Source organism: Thermothelomyces thermophilus, chromosome 4 (assembly GCF_000226095.1).
Source record: "Thermothelomyces thermophilus ATCC 42464 chromosome 4, complete sequence".
NCBI lineage: Eukaryota > Fungi > Ascomycota > Sordariomycetes > Sordariales > Chaetomiaceae > Thermothelomyces > Thermothelomyces thermophilus.
Window position 1 is genome coordinate 4,254,616 of NC_016475.1, and position 20,764 is coordinate 4,275,379.

The 20,764-nt window shown below is 45.9% G+C and overlaps 5 protein-coding genes across 5 annotated transcripts; 1 reads left to right on the forward strand and 4 right to left on the reverse strand.

Moving 5' to 3' along the window:
* Positions 1-821: 821 nt before the first annotated feature.
* Positions 822-2,501, reverse strand: MYCTH_2307655 (uncharacterized protein). The gene is made up of 2 exons (XM_003664594.1): positions 2,215-2,501; positions 822-2,048 (listed from the first exon to the last, which is right to left on the reverse strand). The coding sequence occupies exons 1-2, from the start codon at positions 2,236-2,238 to the stop codon at positions 1,044-1,046; spliced, it is 1,029 nt and encodes a 342-aa protein (XP_003664642.1). The 5' UTR covers positions 2,239-2,501; the 3' UTR covers positions 822-1,043.
* A 580-nt stretch (positions 2,502-3,081) lies between these two features.
* Positions 3,082-4,267, reverse strand: MYCTH_2065208 (uncharacterized protein; the record flags this gene model as incomplete). Its single annotated transcript, XM_003664595.1, has 3 exons — positions 3,082-3,453; positions 3,622-3,785; positions 3,844-4,267. The coding sequence occupies 3 exons, from the start codon at positions 4,265-4,267 to the stop codon at positions 3,082-3,084; spliced, it is 960 nt and encodes a 319-aa protein (XP_003664643.1).
* Positions 4,268-5,147: 880 nt separating this feature from the next.
* On the forward strand, positions 5,148-6,480 carry MYCTH_2307656 (uncharacterized protein). The gene is made up of 3 exons (XM_003664596.1): positions 5,148-5,238; positions 5,304-6,263; positions 6,326-6,480. The coding sequence occupies exons 1-3, from the start codon at positions 5,199-5,201 to the stop codon at positions 6,463-6,465; spliced, it is 1,140 nt and encodes a 379-aa protein (XP_003664644.1). The 5' UTR covers positions 5,148-5,198; the 3' UTR covers positions 6,466-6,480.
* Positions 6,481-6,949: 469 nt separating this feature from the next.
* On the reverse strand, positions 6,950-8,251 carry MYCTH_2307657 (uncharacterized protein). The gene is made up of 4 exons (XM_003664597.1): positions 8,057-8,251; positions 7,791-7,968; positions 7,618-7,736; positions 6,950-7,558 (listed from the first exon to the last, which is right to left on the reverse strand). The coding sequence occupies exons 1-4, from the start codon at positions 8,135-8,137 to the stop codon at positions 7,103-7,105; spliced, it is 834 nt and encodes a 277-aa protein (XP_003664645.1). The 5' UTR covers positions 8,138-8,251; the 3' UTR covers positions 6,950-7,102.
* A 7,510-nt stretch (positions 8,252-15,761) lies between these two features.
* MYCTH_52491 (uncharacterized protein) lies at positions 15,762-15,929 on the reverse strand (the record flags this gene model as incomplete). Its single annotated transcript, XM_003664598.1, has 1 exon — positions 15,762-15,929. A coding segment is annotated over one exon (168 nt), but the record flags the coding sequence as incomplete, so codon positions are not given.
* Between the last annotated feature and the right edge of the window lie 4,835 nt (positions 15,930-20,764).

Consider the following 20,764-nt stretch of genomic DNA (forward strand, 5'->3'; position numbering starts at 1 on the left):
CAGACCTTATCCGACCAGAAGCGTGGTAGTGCACTCTGATGTAGGGTTAGTCCCAGTTGGCCACTTAAATAATACCAACGACGGTCCTGAAGGATTCCCAGTTCGTCATCCTTAAGAGTCTCACTACATCCTAGCAGTCAAGTTGCAAGAAACAAAAGAAGAGGAGAAGGAAAAAGGAAAGAAAAAAAAAAGGAGGAAAAGGGAAGGAATCAACGAAGAAACCGGCAGTTGGTAAGCTCTCCTAATCCCTGATTATCTGAGGTTCAAGCATCGCAAGATGACCTCTTTATGAATATAACACAATTTTCAAGACAATCTGTGGATTTACTATACCTACACCGATGAGGACAGATATTATAATCAGTGGAATCAAACGTGAGATTTCGAAAACGGAGATGGGGAAGCCCAGACCGCTTTGGTAGTTTATACATACATAAATTAGTTATCGCCCGTTGCTGTCAAACGGCCTGACATGGATATCGACCTGGCCACCCACGGATTAACATTCTGATGGAGCAATCACCATACCGTACACCGGGCCTCGTGCTTTCTATAGATATTCAAGCGATGAGATACATACCATAGTATCCGGATGGTGGTTAGCACTGGCATAACTCAGGAAGCTTTCGGGCAGCATTGTCAGCGTTCGTATGGGGGAGGGCAGAACAACTTAGACGTGTGAGTGAGGGGAGATTGAATGCCCCAGTTCTTTCCGAATCCACTCTCTGACTTTCTGGGATTTGAAAGATACTGCTGTGGGTTGTTTCCATCAGAACGGTATCAGTCAGTGACAGCACCTAGCATAGCTTAATATCGTCCGTAGTGGACTCCTGGTGGCCCGCCGGGGGGAATATCAAACAGTACTCCAATTCACCGATGCCGCCTTGCTCGCATGTATAACGAGACACTGTCATGATGGTGACATGAGCCGAGGACAGTTGCCGTGGCTGTATCGACACTAAGGAGCATTGCTTCACATAATTATGTTCTGGAAAAGCCAGTTCTCTATGTACTGCCCACTCCATGTAAACAACAACCGTCAATTACACTTCATAATGTCCCGCCCCACTATCCCGGTGTTTGTCCATCAGGTCTCTGCCGCTTTCCCCGAAACTTCCCTTCTCTGCATTCAAACCCAGCCCCGGGTGCTGCTGCGGTCCCGAACCATGGGCCGCCTCTTTGTCGTCCCCGGAGGAGTGACCGGACGCCGAGCTCTTAGGTTCCACGGGAGGAATGTGGAACATCCGGTCGAAGCGGAAGATGGCATAAGAATAGACGACGATCAGGTCGAGGACGAAGTTGAAGCAGTAGAAGGCCGGCTTGGAATGGTACCACTGCTCCTGCCCGACCGGCTTCGCCGCGAAGTTGACTCCGACCCGGAACCCGGCCCCGAGCGTCAGCAGGAGCGACGCGAACCCCAGCAGCGCGACCTTGGCCCACATCGGCCCCGTCCCGAGCGGCTCGGGCGGGTGGTGCGGGCCCCGGTTCGGCACCGCCCACGCCAGCGCGACCGCGACGGCCGGCAGCAGCGCGACGACGGTCATGTAGACGCCCGCGAAGCGCAGCACGTCCCTCTCCTTGGCCCTGGCGGCGGCGTCGGCGCCCAGGCTGGAGTGCACGGTGCAGACGACGACCATGACCAGGATGGCGACGATGGTGGCCAGCAGGGCGCGGAAGGCGTGCGTCAGGGCCGGGTGGCGGCCGAGGCGCGGGTGCAGGGCGCGGACGACGCGGCGGGCCAGGATGAGGTTGACGATGAAGAGGATGAGCACGCCGGCGGCGGTGAAGACGGTGGCGGCCAGGGCGACGTCGGCGTCGTCGCGCGCGCGGGCCCAGGCGATGCGCAGCGACAGCGCGGCCACGCGGGTGACGGGGAAGACGAAGAGCAGGAAGGAGAAGAAGAAGTGGTGCTCGGGCCCACGCCGCCGGTTGCGCACAAAGATGGTCAGGTGCGTGGCGCCGCCGGCCACGAAGAGCGCCAGCAGCACCGCGCTGACGGGTATGTCGGGGATCGTGGAGGGGACGCCGCCTAGCAGGGCCTGCCGTGGCTGCACATGATCGCCCCGTCTCTTGTGTTAGTATGGGTTTGGGTCTTTTCTTCGACGTCTTGTTCTTCTCTCATTCTCGTTCAACAAGGGAAAGAGATCAAGTTGGTTATGATGGATAATTACACTATGTGATTCTCCCATGAGGCTCATGAAAAGGAAGACGTACCGGCTGGCCCGAGCTGGAGGACATGGCTGAGATTGTCTTATGTAGCGGGTACTCGGTACGTTCAGTCTGGTCGAGGTGCAACCTGCGGGGGAATCGAGGGGATGACGTTTCGTGGTACCAAAGTGCGATGCCAAGAAGCCGGAGTTGATCAAGGTCGAGTGGGAAGTTCGAAGCTACGGGAGGGATCGTTGGGCCATCTCCAACTATTCATATTTTCAGACCCCAACCCCATGACTAGCGGGTATGGACACATTAATCTCGCCGCTGCCCTCGAGCGGGAGCCCGAGTTTGCATCGACTTAGTTTAGTCTGTTGGACACTAGGTCCCGTTTTGGTCATGCGAGGGCGGCGCTGGCAACTCCCGCCGGCCGGCCGGTCGCGCGCTATTGGATCTTGGCTCAGCGTAAGACCGGCGCTTGTGAAGCGCGAGCTCCGATGCCAAGAAGCGAAGCTCCGATCCTCCGTTGGGCTGCTGTCTCCGTGAAAGAGCTCGGATAACGGAGCTGGCCGAAGCTTAATTACTTTAGCCCGCCCTGGTCCGCCGGATTGGCTTGAAGTACCAATCGTGCAGTATATAACGGCACTGCGATTCTCAAAAAAAAGGGAAAAAAAAGGGAAAAAAAGAAAAGAAAAAGAAAAAAAAGAGGAAATTGTCGGTCCCGTTCTTTGTTTCCAGGGCAGCAGCACAGTCGCGTTTGCAAGCAACACCAGAGCGTAGAGCTGCATCACGAACCACGACAGCTCAAACAGAGAGGTCTCTCTATATTGGACGGAGCGGGAAAGGAGCACAACTGAACTGAAATCTTGCACACGACGTCTCCGCCACCAACCCTATATCCCCCCCCCCCCCCCCAAACAAAACCGACTCTCAAGGTAGCTCATAACGTGCAGCGCTTGCGGCCGCCGGCGCGCCTTTGACGTCGCCATGCATATTGGCCGCCCCATGCGGCTCGCGCAGCCTGGCGTCGGGCGAGGGCGTCAGCCAGCCGGGAGCCTGGCGGCCGATGAGTGAGAACTCGAAAGGCGGCGGGGTCTCGGCGCGCACCGGTGCCTGCCGGCGCCGCTTACGTTGGTAGAAGAAGACAATGACGCTGCCGGCGATCAAGATGGATGTGCCGACGGCAACTCCAACGCCAATCGGGATGACGGAGCCGAACTCGTCATCTTCGTCCTCCGGCGCATCAGAAGGAACCGGGGGCGGGACGCCTGGCGCAGTCGTGGCTGGCGACGAGCTGGCAGGCTCGGATGCTGAAGACTCTGGCGCATTTGATCCCGGTGTCGCAGTCGGTGAGGTATCGGTTGATATGGACGCGGATGACACGTAAATTCCCGGAAACGATCTGGTTGACGTCTCGACGGGATGGGGCAAGGGCGAGTGCTGCGTGGGACCAGATGCGGTCGCCGTAACAGCAGGACCCCCGGTGGCTCGAGAGGTACCCGGCGGCGGAATTAGGCTTGCGGTCACTTTGTTATCCAGAGTGTCCCCTGTCCTAGTCGGGCGTTCTTTAGCTGAACTGATTGCAGGTAGCGAAATCGGTGTGTTGCCCGCCGTGGCGTAGACATATATACCGTCTGCGTCTGCTTGTCAGCAATTCGAATCTAGGATTGAAGCGTGATCTCCAGTTCATACCGGGAATCTCAACATCGCCATCGACCGACGCGCAGTCTTTATTGTCTGGGCCACTCTTCTCGTTTCCACAAAACCACTTGGTTGCCGTCTCGTCGCCGCTGCACCGGTGCAGTAGCACTATTCCATCGTTTCTGCCGGGGCCCTCGCAAAAATGCGGGCATTTTGGGTTTGACCAAGTCGAGTCGATGCAAGATCCGCGATAGTAGCTAGAGGTGCCCGTACGGGACTTGACCGCGCAGACATTGTTGTTGAGGCACAGGCCGCCGGTTTGGCAGCACAAGGCCGTCTGGTTACCGGTTGTTTCCCAGCAACTCGCAGAGGAACCGGCATGTTTGCCATTCGGGAAGAAACAGCTATCAGAATCGGCAGAGCCAGAAACGAATAATAGAGGGAGAAGGAGAAGAAGGAAGCCGAAAGAAGGCATGATGGGCGCCATGGTGTTGCTATTCCGCTAGGAGAAAGCAAGAGTCGGCGCGTAAAGTGCGAGGAGCCACTGCGACCCCAGACACAGAGGCGAAGAACCTGGGTTGACACGCAGAGACCTCGGTAGGAGGATACGCAAATGGTCAAGTGGCCTACCAAAGGCAGAGAGAGCAGAGGGAGGAGGGATGGGATGGGATGGAGCAAGAACCCAGTGCTGCACCCGCAGCAAGCCGCAAGATGATGACCACTAGGTCGTGCAGCCATTTGGCTATGAGAAGCTCGCGGAGATCGCGGAATGGAGGTAGAGCTAGAGCAAGAATTTTCTAGCAACTAAGGATCAATGCCATCTTGTCATCTGTCGCAGTTGCTCTGCTGCACACCCATCCTTTTCCATCTTTTTTTGTGCAACATGGATTCCAATTTCCCCGGTCTGGGGGTAAACAGGCCCAGCTTGTCACGAATAGGTAGCTGAGAAACAAACTGCCAGTGAGACATGAGATACACACGGTTGTTCAACCAGTCTGTTACCGAACTTTGCACTTTGTATGTAGCGACGGTGTGTTTGTGTTCCATCGTCGCAGACTGTGATCCCGTGGGTGACGATGCACGTCCTCGGTGCGTTTTTCTTGCTTGTGGAGAGATAATCTGAATAACGCAGCTTCAGCGCATAATATGAAAAAAAATAATCAGATTCCAAATCAGCCCACAAAATAAAGTGCTGCTCTTGCAATGGCCGCTGTGCAATGGTAGTGATATATTGAGAAGCAGAAGCAGGAAGGTGCAGGTGTTGACAGTGGAGCCCAATGCGGTTAGCGTGACACGCTCGGAATTTGCCGGCCAAATTGAACTTTTTCAGAATGTCCCTGTCCAAAACGTCGCCCCGATAAACCACCCCGTCCAATCCACAGGTCCATGCCATCTCCATCGCCGCCATGAGCCTCAGTGTGTCGTCGAGGCGGGTGCTCCGGGGCGGTAAGAACCGGATTACCAAACCGTCCCTTCCCGCCCAGAGTGATACTGACTTGCAGCCTTCCCAGCCCCGGCGCTCGTGATCCCTTCGACGACGACGACGACGACAACTACGACGACTACCACAGCCTCCTCCCTGATACCCTCCCTCCAGTCCCTCACCCTCTCCCCCCGCAATGCCGCCTCCGCCGCCCGCCCAATCCACACCACCGCCCGGAACCAATGGTTCTGGAGCAAGAAGAAGAGCAGCGAGCCCGAGGGGGGGTCCGCGCTAGAGAAGCAGGTTACCGGCACGCGCGAGTCGCGCAACAAGCTCATCAGCGCGCTCACCTCGCGCATCCAGGCGCCCGCCCTGTTCGCCGACGAGGTCAAGGGCACCGACAAGTACGTGCCGACGGGCCCCTACAGCGGCTCCGGCGGCGGCGCGGCCCACACCCGCGTGGGCGCCTCCCTCGTGCGCGAGCACATGGCCCGCCACGCCGACCCGGACCCGCGCAGCCGCGTGCGCTGGGAGCGCAAGATGGTGATCCGCTCCGTCCAGCGGGGCACCAACCCGTTCAGCCGCGAGCCCCGCGCCGCCCGCATCGCCCGCACCGAGCGCCAGCTCACCAGCAAAAGCCCCTGGCTCGCCACCAGCACCAAGAAGCTCGTGCACCTGGCGCGGCAGATCCAGGGCAAGACGCTCGAGGATGCGCTGGTCCAGATGCGCTTCAGCAAGAAGAAGTACGCCCAGGAAGTCAAGTACCAGCTCGAGCTCGCCCGGGATATCGCCATCGTCGAGCGCGGGATGGGGCTGGGCTCCGTGAAGAAGGCACAAGAGGGCGGTGACAACAACAACAACAACAACAACAACAACGGCGGCGGCAAGGTGATAGAGATCCAGGACAAGAACGGCAAGTGGATCAAGATTGACGACCCGACCCGCATGTACGTGGCCGAGGCCTGGGTGAACCGCGGCCCGTTGCGGGGCACTCTCCCGGAGTTCCGCGCCCGTGGAAGAGTTAACTTTCACCGCCTCCCTTCAGCCAGTAAGTTGCGACCTCGCCTCTGCAAGCTACCGCTCCTTCGTCTCCTGACACGGCTGTTACAGGCATCTCCATCGTTCTCAAGGAGGAAAAGACACGGATTCGCGAGGCCGCCGAGCGCGAGGCCAGGAAGCTTCGCCAGGGCCCGTGGGTGCATCTCCCCGACCGCCCCGTCTCTGCGCAGCGGCAATGGTATTCGTGGTAGAGAGGATGTACAGGAGGTTGGTTGGGGCCTTTACATGTATACGGCGTATACTTGTAGCCCAATGGATGAGCGGCTTTGTGGGGTCACCCGAGCCATCTCCGTACCTTGTATCAGTAACAGCGCAGGAGGGTGATTGATAAACATCAGCCTGTAGTTTTCATTGAACGTCATGGCACAAACAATGTACAAATAAAATATGTTCTCCTGCAGCCGCACGGCTGGAAGGCCTCGGCATCGGAAATCCCTGCACTCCCGTCCACCAACGCCAGACGCCACAAGCGACAAAGAATGTACGGGTCGGAACAGTGTCTGCCCCAGATAGCTCCTGGCATCTTGCGCCCAGAGCTGCACCATAAAAACGAACACAGCCAACCGAACTCAATTGCTAAGGTCCATGATCGGCCCAGGCTAACAAACCTAGCCAGCCGCAAACTTGCTTGCCATGCTAGTGTGCCATTTGCAGTTCCAGCACCTTGTTACAGAATGCCAGTTCGTGTTCGGCTCCCATCTTCCGCTTTGTCTCGCAGACCCTGTTCCAGCAGCATTCTCTGTCTGACATTCCTCATTCCTAGGTTGAAACGCCCCTTTCCCCCTAACCCGAGAACCGTGGCGCTTCAGAACCGGGAGCAGTGCCGAACTAGACCATCTGCCGTGGCTCTGTGCGCGGAAGCATGTCTTCGTATCGTCGACTCTTCATCTCCAGTTCGCTGGATCCAAAGTCGTTGTCTGAGTGATTGTTGTTCGTGTAGGCGTACTCGTTGCTGGGCATGGGATGCGAGATCTTGAACTTGGGTGGCTGCGTCGCCTGTCGCTTGCGCAGCATGAAGCAGGCAGCCACCGCGGCGAGGGCAATCACGACGGCAGCCACGCCGATGCCTATGCCAATCTTTCCAGCCTCACTAATCCCGGTCGAGGCCGAGCCCTTGGCCGCTTCAGACGTTGCTGCTCCGGGAGTCGATGAGGCAGTTGTCGAACTGCTGACAGTTTTGGTCGGCTCAGCCGTTGAGCTTGCTGGCGTCGCAGACGTTGTCGAGCTTGTCATCGTCGTCGAAGTTGTCGACGTTGCCGAGGTCTCCGACTTGGTCGAGGTTTTCTGGTGCCCAATCTGTCAGCAGTCGAGCCATACATGGCCAGAACCGATGTTTCACCCACAGTTGTGCTTGAGCTCTTCTCGGACGACTCGGTCGACGCCTTGGCGGTTGGCGAAGGCGTCTCCGACGACGTGCTCGTCTGAGACGTCGGGATGGAAGCCCCAGGGGGGAGGGTGGCCGCTTTTGTACCTTGTCAGTGACTATGCTTCCCCGAGCTTCCCATCAACTACGTACTGGCACACACGGCGGAGGCTGCGCTGACCACAGTCGGCGCATAGCCGGGAGGGCAAGCACCCTCTGCGCAGTCTCTGATAGAGTTGCTCCAGTCCGGAACGCCACAGAGACAGCTGAAATCCATGGCCGCGCAGCCAAACTGGCCCGCCAGATTATTGGTATTGCCAACACATGTTTGCTGGAGCGTCGTTAGCTATGCTGCACCCATGACCCAGCCTAGATCTGACGCTTGACAGGGTGTCGGAAAGTCAAAACGGGCGGCATACTCCGCAGGGGTCCAGGCTGTCAAACTGGGCTCTGGCAGAAACCGCCAGTGAGAGCAGTGTTACAAACCGTTCACCCCTCATGGTGAATGTGTTGTGCTGCGGGGGACAAAGTGTTCCTGGCGTGAAGAACTAGACCAATCTAGCGGTCGAGATTGCGATTGTATATAAATATGCCGGCTCTCCAAGGGTGCAAGTCAAATTGTTGCCGAAGTCGACATGAACGCAAGGCAAGCTGCAAGAGAGTGGTCGCAGGCTAGGCGAAACGAAGGAGTGGATGGGGAATAATTGCTAAACTAGTGAAAGAAGAGAATGAGTGTGGCGGGTTGCAGTCGCGAACGAAGTCGGCGTGAGAAAAGAAAAGGACTGCAAGCCCAAGTTCGAAATGGAAAAACAGAAAACGGACTCGGGATCGAAGCCGACTCCCTTGGGAGAATTCAAGCTGAGGTGGGCAGGAAGGACAAAGAGGCCGCATCTCCCTCGAGAGGAGGAGGGTGTCTGCGAGGTTTAACTGCCCCAGGGCGGGCGCAGCAGCCCAATCATTAATCTGGGGAAGGAACAGGGCTCCATCGTGCATGTGTCCATCCACACATCCCCTGCAGCCCATTGGTGGGGTTAGTGTAGGAAGGGGCAGAGACCTGGTGCTGAAAACGCCATCTTTGAACAGCTTTTTGGACTCTTGGTTAGGTACATTACATACAGTGCCACTTGTAAGCCAACGTTAGCTTCCTATTCTTACTTCCGTTAGACCCTAAAGCCTTAATCTTCACGACCTGGTCCTAGGCATTACCTCCTGCTCGTTCTCATTTTTCAACCCCCCCGGGGCTTGTTCGGCGCTGGAACGATGGGACCCAAATCATCTAGGACAGCCACCGTCGACCGTGTTTCCCTCCGGGAAACGTCACTTCATGAGCATCGCAAACTGCCTTTAACCCACTCGCAGTGGCAGGAGCGGTCGATAGTGTTGGACTTCTGCTCAATGGCACAACAAGTGCGAAGCCTCCGCTGATGTGCTTTCACTGAAACGGTGGAACGATCCCGATATAGAAATGCGGACCGGGGATGGCTCCCTCCGCACGGCAGGTTGATTCCTTGCACGCGTACACGGTATTTCCGAAGCCTGGATAGCGAGTGAGTCGATGGCCGAACCTTAAAATCGCAGAATGGGTCGGTATTCCTTAGTTTGGTTCCGTCTGCATGTTCCATCTGAACTGCCCGTCTTCCAATGCGCCCCTCAAAAGTTCCTGCAGGGTTCTCCATGGCACCACTCCGCAAATCAAAGTTCAGCGACTTGGCAGGGGTTAGCGAGGGGTTATTTCTTCAGACCAACTGCCCAGCGCGAAGCTCGGAGCACTCCAGGTCTTGCCAGGGACGAAAGAGTTTGCTTTAAAAATCTTGATCTTTCACTGCTTGAAAATGGTTTAAATAGGACGTCCGCAAAAGCGCCAAATTGCCGACATGTTCCACGGTTGTTGAACGCGCATCGTTCTGGAATCTGAACCCTCATGAGGGGACAATGCATGTGGCCCCGCAATTTAGTTGCAGGCCGAGGACGGAATCGCTGTTTCAGATTCACAGATTCGGACTGGTGGGGCAAGGGTTCCTCGGCCAGGAACCAACCTAAGGTTCCTCCGACTTTGAAAGCCATCGGATGAAAGCGGGGAAGTGCCCGCGTTGCGAATTCTGCTACCTTCCGTGGTAAGGTGATTAGAGTTGCTGGACTGGGCCTCCTCAGCAGCGGCTCGGTTTTTTGATTACCATCAGAGGCGCAGAGCGGCGAGGAGGACAGCTTTGCCAACATGTTGCCGGTCGCCGCTCAGTTGGTTTCAGCACGCGCTTACGGAGATTGTCCAGGCGCTCCTGGTGCGGTTGGTGGGCCCAGTTGGAAGCGCAGATTCAGCGCGTGAAGCGCACATCATCCAAGCTTCACCTTGGGAAGTGCTCCCGTTGAAGGATCAACAAGGCGCTCAAGCTTTGTCGTTGGAGATGCCATGGAAGCCTCGCGCCGCCATCATCTCGTTGTATGATACTGGAACGAAACCTGGGCAACTCCTCAATGTCTCCGAAGATTACGGGACGGGTCGCAATCGCGGTCTGACTTCGTTAAGCACAAAGGCCTGTGGTATATAACTCGGCTTTGTAACTCGTGAGAGTCCATAGCCAAGTCGGACCCCCTGGATTCGGAACACCCTACCTTTCGTACAGATGCCACACATACACCGCTACTTCAACCTAACCACTTCAACTTACTACAACTTGGTCAGTTCTTTTTCAATCAACCCCAAACTTTACAAATACCTTCAACAGTTCAATATAGCTTATACTAAACAGGATATTCAAGATACGCTCGCAAAATACTACTCTAGTTACGGCTCATTACGAAGTATTAGCTATAAATTCGGCATCCCTCCTACTACTTTATATAGTCGTATCTAAGGCTCTTAGTTATATTTAATTATAGCTAAACTATAATAGTCCCTTAGTTATATATAGGAAGAATAGCTTACCTAATAGGTATTAATCTAAGTTGCCCTAGGTGTCCTACTAACCTATATATAAATTAGAGAGTTCGCTAGCCGAATACTCTAGGTATAAGGAGCTAGCTATATGATAGTCGGAAAAGGCTAGATGACCTGGTTCCTTTATAGAAACCTTATCCTTCGAACCTAGCGAGCCTATAAGATAGATTTAGTCTATATTAACGGCGCTATTAATTTAGTTATATATAGTTAATAGCTATAGCTAAATATCCTAGCTATTAAGGATATCTTACTAGCTAACTGTTAGAATATAGACAAATATAGTATTATAAAAGGATAGGGAATTAACGGCTTAGTAGTTAGAAGTGCCTAAATACGTTTAATTTATTAGAAAACTCCTAGTTTATATACCTAGACTTTATTCCTTAAGTATATCTCTATAATAGGGATATTTATCCCCCTAGTTATTATCTTTAGAGGTAGGACTCTTTAATAATAGTGGTTTCCTATCAATAAGAGTAAATTAAAGGATTAGAAGTTTATAGTAATAGAGATAGGCTAGACTAATCAAACTATTATAGTTAAATAGCTCTAAAAAGTCTTCATTCCTTCTACCTAGCTAGAGGACAATTCCTAATAATGACTTCTAATATTAGATAGCTATAATAGCTATATAACTAATGACTTTATATAGTTATATTTATTATAGGCCTAAGCTATACCTAGGCTAGATAATGCCTAGGCTTTATCTAGGCACGGAACGGACCTACCTTACCTTACCTACCCTGCCCTATAGGTCTATAGAGCATTTGTTACTTGTTTATAACTTGTCCGGTAGATATACGGCCAAGGCCTGGTTAGCGCCTAACCTAGAGCCTAACTAGGCCCTACCTAGGTTATATATATATATATTAGTTAAAAGGTACTTCTCTATATACCTCTTATATTCTTCCTCTTTTCCCTCCCTAAGGTAGTCGAAAAAAACAATATACGCTTATCTATAGATGCTATAAGGCTAGTATATCACATTTCGACTACCGTTTTACTAGTAGTAACTCCTTAAGGGAGTTATTAATAATATAGTTATAATAGATTTAGGAGTATATAGGCCTTTAGGCTTAGTAGAATTATAGGAGCTTGTCTACTCCCTTTAAGTAGTAGTAGAATAGTAAAATGCTATAATCGACACCTTCTAGGCATTCTAAACCTAATCTATCCTAACCCCTAAGTCGGCTAGGGTGCCCCTTAAAGCTTAACAGCTATAGCAAAAGCGTCTCCTAACTAGATAACCTTTTAACGGTTGTGACGAACCTAACTCAGACTTCTTCTAAAAGGGTTCAGACGAAGGTAGATTGAGAGGGACAAGCGAGCAGGTCGTCTAAGGGATTCGGTAAAGCTAAAGGGTTCATAACAACACTGGAGTTGTCTCTTATAATAATTAGCAATACTTAGTATAAGTACTGTAATTATAATTGTTACTACTAGTGAACTCCTAGAGTCTACCTAACGAGTGACTAGCTAGCTATATATATATAATTATCTGTCCCTCTTTAATAGTTATTACTAGTACCATTTTTCCTTTTACCCTATAATTCCGTATTATCGACGGTGATATATTATTATTACTAGTAAAGACCTTAGTCTTGGCGATAATAATCTTCTAATTAGTCTGTCAAGTGATTAGCTATCGGAATGTCCTATGTCCTAGCTATAGCCCGCTAGGCCGTCTATATGCTTATCTGTAATATAATGCCCCTCTTTAAGGCTTTCGACCCGAAAGCCCTCTTAGGCCGTTTCAAATAGTGCTAATACCCTTTGCTTATGAGTATTATATTCTTCTTATTTCTATATTATAGTTGCTATGTTAATAAAATGCCTATAGAGAAACGAAAGTCGTATTCTATATGTTATTATACTTCCCTTGCTTAGAACATTGTTAAGAACGGTTTTATTGTTATACCTTGCTCTTAATATACATTATATGGCCTTATCTATAAAATGATTGTACGTATAAAGCGTTATAAGGCCTATATTTGTCGAGGTTATTCTTATAATAGCTCTAGTATCCCGCTTTCTTCCTATAAGCTTGTCTCCCTTTTTTTTTTTTTTTTAGTATTATAATTCCTAATGTTCGTTCTAATAGATCGCATTCTTTAGGAGCAGCGTCGTATCAAGGATACTAAACGTCGTACCAAACTTAAGCTAGATAAATTCTAACGCCGTCTAGAAGAAGCCTAGCGCGAGTTATCCGAAAAGCTTATACAGCTCTAGCGTCTTCGTTAGTAGAAGGAGTTTTTAGTAGAGAAAGGTACCAATATGGTGGCGCGTAGTTTGTCGACCTTAGATAAGTTAGAGGCGGTTAAGCAGTAAGAGTAGTAAGAGGTGCCTACTATACCCTCGTTAGAGATTAATGATGCCGTTAATGCTATTAACTAGGGCGTCGTCTTTAGTTCTATCCTAGGTTTTCCTTTGGTCGATCTAGGTTCTACTAGTAGAACTATTCTAGTTTCTTAAGGTAGTTTAAATTCTTGACTAGTTCCTATAAGTTATCTTTTGGTCCGAAATCGAGCCATTTAACTAGATACTATAGTTCCCTATTAATAATATATAAATCTAGAATTTCTTCGACGTCCTATTCTTCTTCCTTATCATTTACTTTGATATATATAGCAACCTTGGCGTTTTTTGGTACTGGTTTGAGAAGTGAAATATAAAAAACATCTATCCATAGTTGTATAGATAATAATAACGATAGTTAGTAGTTAGATGTTGAAATTCGTTCTTTAATAACGAAAGGTCTGACCTTTTTAAAGTCTAGCTTTATACTTAGTCGTTTGGTTTATAGGTTTCGTACAATTAGGTAGACTTTGTCTCCCCTCTCTAGGTAAGGTCCCTTAAGCCTATATTTATTGTAGTAGTTCTTTATTCTAGTCTTGATAAACTCGAGTTTCTTTTTAAGCTTCTTATATAGTACGTGTATTTGTTCCGCTTTGACTACTGCTCTTAGCACTATAACCTCTAGTTCTTGCCTAAGGTCTACTTTATATCTGTAATTCGCGAAGAACAGTGTGACTTTAGTCGTTTCCGTTAGTATTATATTATAAGCGAGTTATACTATTAGTAATAGTATAACCTAGTCGTCTTGCTAGTAGTTAATGTAAGAACGGAGATACTACTTAATAACTTGGTTTAGTCGCTCTGTTTATCTATCAATCTATAGGTAATATACTATTAATAGCTTGCTATTGATGCCTAATTATTATATTAATGCTTGCTAGAACTTTAACGTAAACTTAGTATCTCTATCGGTAATCTATTCTTATGGCTAAGCATATACTGATATAACTTACCGATAGATTACGTCTACTAACTATTTAGCTATTTAGGATTTCTTATAGGGAAAGAAGTATACCTATTTAGTCAGGCGATCTACTATAGTAAGAATGCTATTATAGATTACTCCTATAGCCGTGTCCTTAGATTCCAGCAGCTTCGTAATAAAGTCTATTGTAACTAAACTCTATAGTTTATTAGCTATTAGTAATGGCTAAAGTAGCCTATACGGCTTATATCGTGCCGTTTTGCTTTAATTATAAATGTCGTAGTTCTATATAACTTCCTTAACCTATACTATTAACTATAGAAAGTCATGGTATTTCTTAACTTATACGATAGTCTTTGTAACTCCTTTGTATCCTCCGAGTTTTGACTCGTGGAGTTCTCGAATTATCCATAGCTGTTAATCCTAGTTATAGATATATACTTTGCCTTAGTACTAGAGTTTCCTATCTCTTTCTTCTACTCTGTTAGGTACTAGTGGTCCGGGTGCTACTTAATACTATGCCTCGTTAATCCTTTCTTCTCGAAAGATTATATAGTATTCTAGGAACGAGTTAAGTAGATTATCTTCTACAGGTATCTACATTTCGTGATATAGCGTTCCGTCTGTTCGTTCCTTAAATAACGGTAGTATTATTTCTATTTGTCCTTCTGTATAATCCGTTTATCGGCTTAAGATATCTACTTGTACATTCTCTTTACCCTTCTTATAGCGGATCTCGAAGTTAAATTCTACAAGGAATTCTACCTATTGTATTTGTTATCTATTAAGCTCCTTTGTTGTCATAAAGTATCGTAAATTCCTATGATCCGTATACACTTATACTAGTTTAATTGTACCGTTAAGGTATAGTTGCTATTCCTTAAAAGCTTTGACAATCGTAAGTAGTTCCTTATTATAGATCGGATAATTAAGATGTAGTCTATCGAGCTTCTTTAAAAAGAAAGCTATAGGATATAGCTTTCCTTATTTATCTTGTTATCCTAATTGTCCTCTAATGGCGTAGTCTAAAGTGTCCGTTTTTACCTCGAATGGCTTCTTAGGATCTAGTAATACTAGTACTAGATCTTTAGTAATAGCGTTATAGATCTATATAAATGCTTGCTCGTGCTATTCTTTCTATTAGAATTTAGCGTTCTTCCTAATAAGTTTGTGTAAAGGTCGTACGATTGCTCTAAAGTTCCTAATAAACATTCGGTAGAAGTTTATAAATCCGATAAAGCTTCGTATTTCTGTGACTAACGTTAGTTATAGCTACTCCTTAATAGCTTTAACCTTTGAAGGTTCTATCCGGATTTATCCTAGGGATATTTTATATCCTAGAAATACTATTTTCCTAATGTAGAATTCGCTCTTTTCCTTATTAACTAATAGTTTATATATATATAGCACGTCTAGTACTACTTTTATATGCTTCTAGTGTTTGTCTATTATCTTAGAGAAGATAAGTATATCATCAAGATAATATATTATAAATTTATCAAGAAAGGGTCAGATAGCTTGATTAATTAGGGCTTAGAACGTGTAACAAACCTAACTCAGACTTCTTCTAAAAGGGTTCAGACGAAGGTAGGTTAAGCGGGACAAGCGTACAGGTCGTCTAAGGGATTCGGTAAAGCCAAAGGGTTTATAACAACACTAGAGTTGTCTCTCACAGTAGTCAACGGTGCTTGGTATGAGTACTGTGATTGTAAGTTGCTATCACTAGTAAACTCCCAGAGTCCACTATAACGAGTGACTATTTACATGTATATATACTTCTGCCGATCGCTTATGGTCCCTTTCTATCCTGTCCTTAGATCGCCTTTGGTAGCTAGCTATCCTCCACTATCTTTCCCTTTTGGCAATCGTTTGCCCGTGGTAGCCCGTGCTCCCTAGCGATCCCATGTTAGCCTCGCTTCGTGCCCTTCTTGATTGGTGGCTCATTTAGCCTCCTGTGCCCTACCGGGTCGCGGTATATGGTTGGCTTGTGATAGAACGTTATTAGTACATTCGTAAGTCCGAATAGCATGACGAGGTATTTATAGTAACTATAAGGTATCCTAAAGGCCGTTTTTTACTTGTTACCTTCTTTAATCTATATATAGTTATAGGCTAATAGTAAGTTAAGATATATAAAATATTAGGCTCCTACTAACTAATCTTAGAGCTATAAGATTAGTAGTAATAGGTATTAGTTTTTCACGGTCTATTCGTTAAGTTACTAATAGTTAATATATAACTATAGCTTTCTATCTTTCTTAGGTATAAATAAAATTAGGTAGCCTACTAGCGATATTAACAGGCAGATATATTCTCTTTAAAGGTTTTCCTCTAAATATCGCTTAAGTTCTTCATTCTATGTCTAGCTCGTATAGTAAATCTTAAAGAACTTTAGTCGTATTCCTTCCTTAAGCTTAATCTCGTAATTCTATAGGCCGTGTTCTAGCAATCCTTCTAGATATTTCGGTTCGAATGCTAGGTATCCTTTGTATTCCTTTAGTACTTCCCTAGTCTTGTCTTGTCTCTTGGTTTTCTAATAGTATACGAACTTGGTTCCGTCTATAGCGATGCTAGCGATTTCTCCTATCTTAACCTACTACTCTAATTGCAATGCTCTACATTTGTTAACAGAGAGAATAGCTATCGGCGGTTTAGCTTGTTCCCTCTGTCGTGATATCGATATCGTTATACTGCCTCTTCTAGAGTCTATAGTAGTCTGCCTACCACTATCTATCTCTTGCGGTAGATCTATAGGATATGCCTTCCCTTGAGTATCGTCTGCTTATAATCCTTATACGCTCCTTATCTTGCTAGTTAAATACGACTCTATTTAGGGTTATAGGTAGCTACTATTCTTCTAGCTAATATCCGGATTATAATCTTTATACTATAGTAACCCTAATATTATATCTTTATTATTACCTATATTTATAATACTAAATATGACTATTATAGTCTTCCTTACTATAGTGATATCGATCGGTTTAGTCTCCCTATATACTTATTATATTAGAAATAGCCCTTTGACTATATTATACTTCTACTTAATTCTCTAGAGTATTTATAGCTAATTTACAAGTGTCGGCGAAATTAGGTTTATCTTTACTCTACTATCTACTAGTATAAGCATTTTATGCTGTTTCTATTATGCTATTATCTATAGTTACTTGTCTTGCCACCGTCGCCTAAAGATTACGGCGATTTCCTATGTTTCTGCTAGGAGGTCTCGATATAGTAGTCTCTTACGCTAGTTCCTCCTATACTACGCTACCACTCGCCGCTACTCGGGCGTTAATAGTTTCCGGGCCCCTCGAAGGGCCCTAACCTGTTTCCTAGGTCAGTACTAACCTCTTTAGTTATTTGGCTAATAGCGGCTTCGTTAATTATACTCATTTCTATAAGCCATTAAGTGCTTGTAGCTTCCTACTATTAGGTCTATTCTACTTTCCGTCGTATATGCTATAGCTTTATCTAAAGCTCCCGAATTCGCGACTTCTTTTTATCTACGTGATAATCGTTACTCTAGCACGAGTTCTATATATCTTGTTCTATTCTATAGTACCTAGGCTAGGCTTGTTTTGGAACTACTATAATACCTTCTAGACTCCAAGCTTCGATTTTCTAGAGTAATTCGGCTACTCTATTTCCTATATCGTAGACCTATTCTATAGGGCGGAGGCTTCTGTTCTCATTTCCTTGTTAGGTTAGCTAGTGATTGTTTTCGAATTTGTCGCGGAAGTAATATCGGCATTTATATACTATATACTAGAACTAGGGCACTTACGTATATACCTTATATCGAGGGTATAGTCGTGTAGCGTTATCTAGGAAGTATTAGAATTCTTTCCCAAATCCTTCTTACTATATATAGACTATGGGTACTCTAATGCTAAGATAAGAGTGTTTCTTCTAATAGCTTTTCTATATATGCTTGTCTTTTCCACGGCTCGCGTATATAAACTAGTATTCTATATTCTATACGTCGTTACTAAGTTACTAGTTATTAAGGTACTTAGTATAGCTATTAGGCCCATTATATATCATAGGCTATTCTCCTTTAATAGTTTCTACAATACGTTAGAGTTCCCTTATCTCGTCCCTCATTTCATCGCTCTACTAGGTAAGTCAAGTTAAGCGTCTATCCCGTTTACGTAGCTCCGTATTAAGTTAGAAAACTTCATTATAGTACTATTCGATTCGTTCCTAGAGGAATGGAACATTAGGTCCAGGTCTTTCGTTTCCTTAGGTATTAGTTATCTATAATCTATCCTGCCTCTATATAACCGTAAAACCCTATTACTTTAAGGCTAGAAGAATCGAAATTAGTAGTATATACTCTCTTACCATGTTCTATTCGGCAAGACCTGTCTCTAGGTCTATAATAACTAGTTCGGAGTATAGTACTTGTTTGTCTTTACCGTTACTATCGTGTCCGAGACTATCTATATCACTGCCCCTGTCTTCGTAGCTTGTAGCCGCTACTTCGATAACGTCCTTAGTAGTTTCGTCGATGACTACAATTTCCTTTCTAGAGATTGTCTTCTATTCTTTCTTTAGGCTTCGATATTACTATTTATAGTGCCCTTTCTTTCTATAGTTATAATAGGTAACATTAGACTTATCTTTAGTCGTCTTCTTCTAGTCTTGCTTTTATACTATATCTATATCTATAGCTCTAGGGTACGTCCCATATAAGGTACTAACGTACGCTTACTTTTTCTTATTATTAGCCTTAACTATAGTTCTATTTATTTGGCCTCATTTCTACTACTTTTATATATAGAGTCGATTATCGATTCTAATAGCCTATATAATATATTTATCTAGGGTCTTAGGCTAATTATACCTATATAGCTTGTCTTTAACCTTTTCCTTTAAGCTATTATAAAATAATTATATTAATACCTTGTTGTTAAGCTAAGACTTAAGTATATTTTATCTAAACTATATAATATAGGAGGTTACTAACTTAGTCTATTAGAGATTAGTAAGTCTTTCTTATATATAAATCTTCTTATCTTTATTACTAAAAACCTTCTAAAGCTCTTCTTCGAAACGGTTATAAGATCGAAAGACTGCCTATATAAACGCGTCTCGGTCGTCTTCATCTTCCTTAATAAGATAGTTATTCTATATAAGTTTAAACTATCTAAGTACCTTACCCTCTAATCTTATAATCATATAAAGAACTTTAGCTTTATTGTCTAGAAACTTGTCATCATTAAGCCAGAAGTAAGATCGAAGGTTCGTTAGGAATCCTATAAGATCTTCCTTAGTTCCTCTATATTTGCTAGGTAGTTCGATCTTAATATAGCTCGCTTTAGCAGTCTCGAGCGCCTTGATTTTGGTATAGGCCTTGTTAACCAACTTCTATAAGTGCTTTTTACCATTCTCGAGTTCCTTAATTTAGGCTTAAGCAGCCTTATCTCTCTAGTCTAACTCCTAGATCTACTACTAGAGTTGACCAAGCTAGGTAAGCAGCTATTTGGCCGTAATGTTAGTAGCTATGTCGATGTCAAGGTCAAAGTCACCTCCGTTCTGAACTATGATAGAACAAAGGGAGTAGTAACAACGTATGATGAACCTAACTTAGACTTCTTCTAAAAGGGTTTAGACGAAGGTAGATTGAGAGGGATAAGCGGGCAGGTCGTCTAAGGGATTTGGTAAAGCTAAAGGGTTTATAACAACACTAGAGTTATCTCTTATAGTAATTAGCAATGCTTGGTATAAGTACTGTGATTGTGATTGTTACTACTAGTAAACTCTTAGAGTCTACCTAACGAGTGACTAGCTAGCTATATATATATAATTGTCTGTCCCTCTTTAATAGTTATTACTAGTACTATTTCTCTTTTTACCCTGTAATTCCGTGTTATCGACGGTGACATGTTATTATCACTAGTAAAGACCTTAGTCTTAGTAGTAATAATCTTCTAATTGGTCTGTTAAGTGATTGGCTATTAGAATGTCCTACGTCCTGGCTATAGCCTGCTAGGCCGTCTATATGCTTATCTATAATAACGGTAAAAAGGAACTCTTTATAGTATAAAAGAATATAATAGAATATATCCTTATAGCTAATAGAGATTTTATTAGCTCTAACTATAACTAATAGGTCTTTATCTAGGAAAACCTTATATACTAGGTATAGACCTAAGTTACGGCTTATTATAAATTTATAAGCCTAAAAGTTATATGACGAACCCAACTCAGACTTCTTCTAAAAGGGTTCAGACGGAGGTAAATTAAGTGGGACAAGCGTACAGGTTGTCTAAGGGATTCGGTGAAGCCAAAGGGTTCACAACAACACTAGAGTTGTCTCCCACAACAGTCAGTAATGCTCGGTATAAGTACTTGTGATTATAAGTTAGGTTGCTATCACTGGTGAACTCCCAGAGTCTACTATAACGAGTGACTATTTATATGTATATATACTTCTGCCGATCGCTCGTGGTCCCCTTCTATCCTATCCTTGGATCGCCTTTAGTAGCTAGCTATCCTCCGCTATCTTTCCCTTTTTGGCAATCGTTTGCCTGTAGTAGCCCGTGCTCCCTAGCGATCCTATGTCAGCCTCGCTTCGTGCCCTTCTTGATTAGTGGCTCATTCGGCCTTCTGTGCCCTACCGGGTCGCGGTATATGGTTGGCTCGTGACACGATGCCCCCTCTTTAGGGCTTTCGACCCGAAAGCTTCTTATGACTTGTTTTAAGTACCACTAACACCCCCTTTTTCCAGTAGGTAACGTCCTTCTTTTGCTAACTTCCTTTCGTTATGGCTAATTATATTCCTAGGAATCGTCGCGATCTCAAATGTAAACAATACGCTATTACGATTAAGATTAAGCGAGAGGGTTACAAGGTTACTATGCCTTGCGAGCGTTGTTAGAATACGAAGCCGTAAAAGCGTTATAT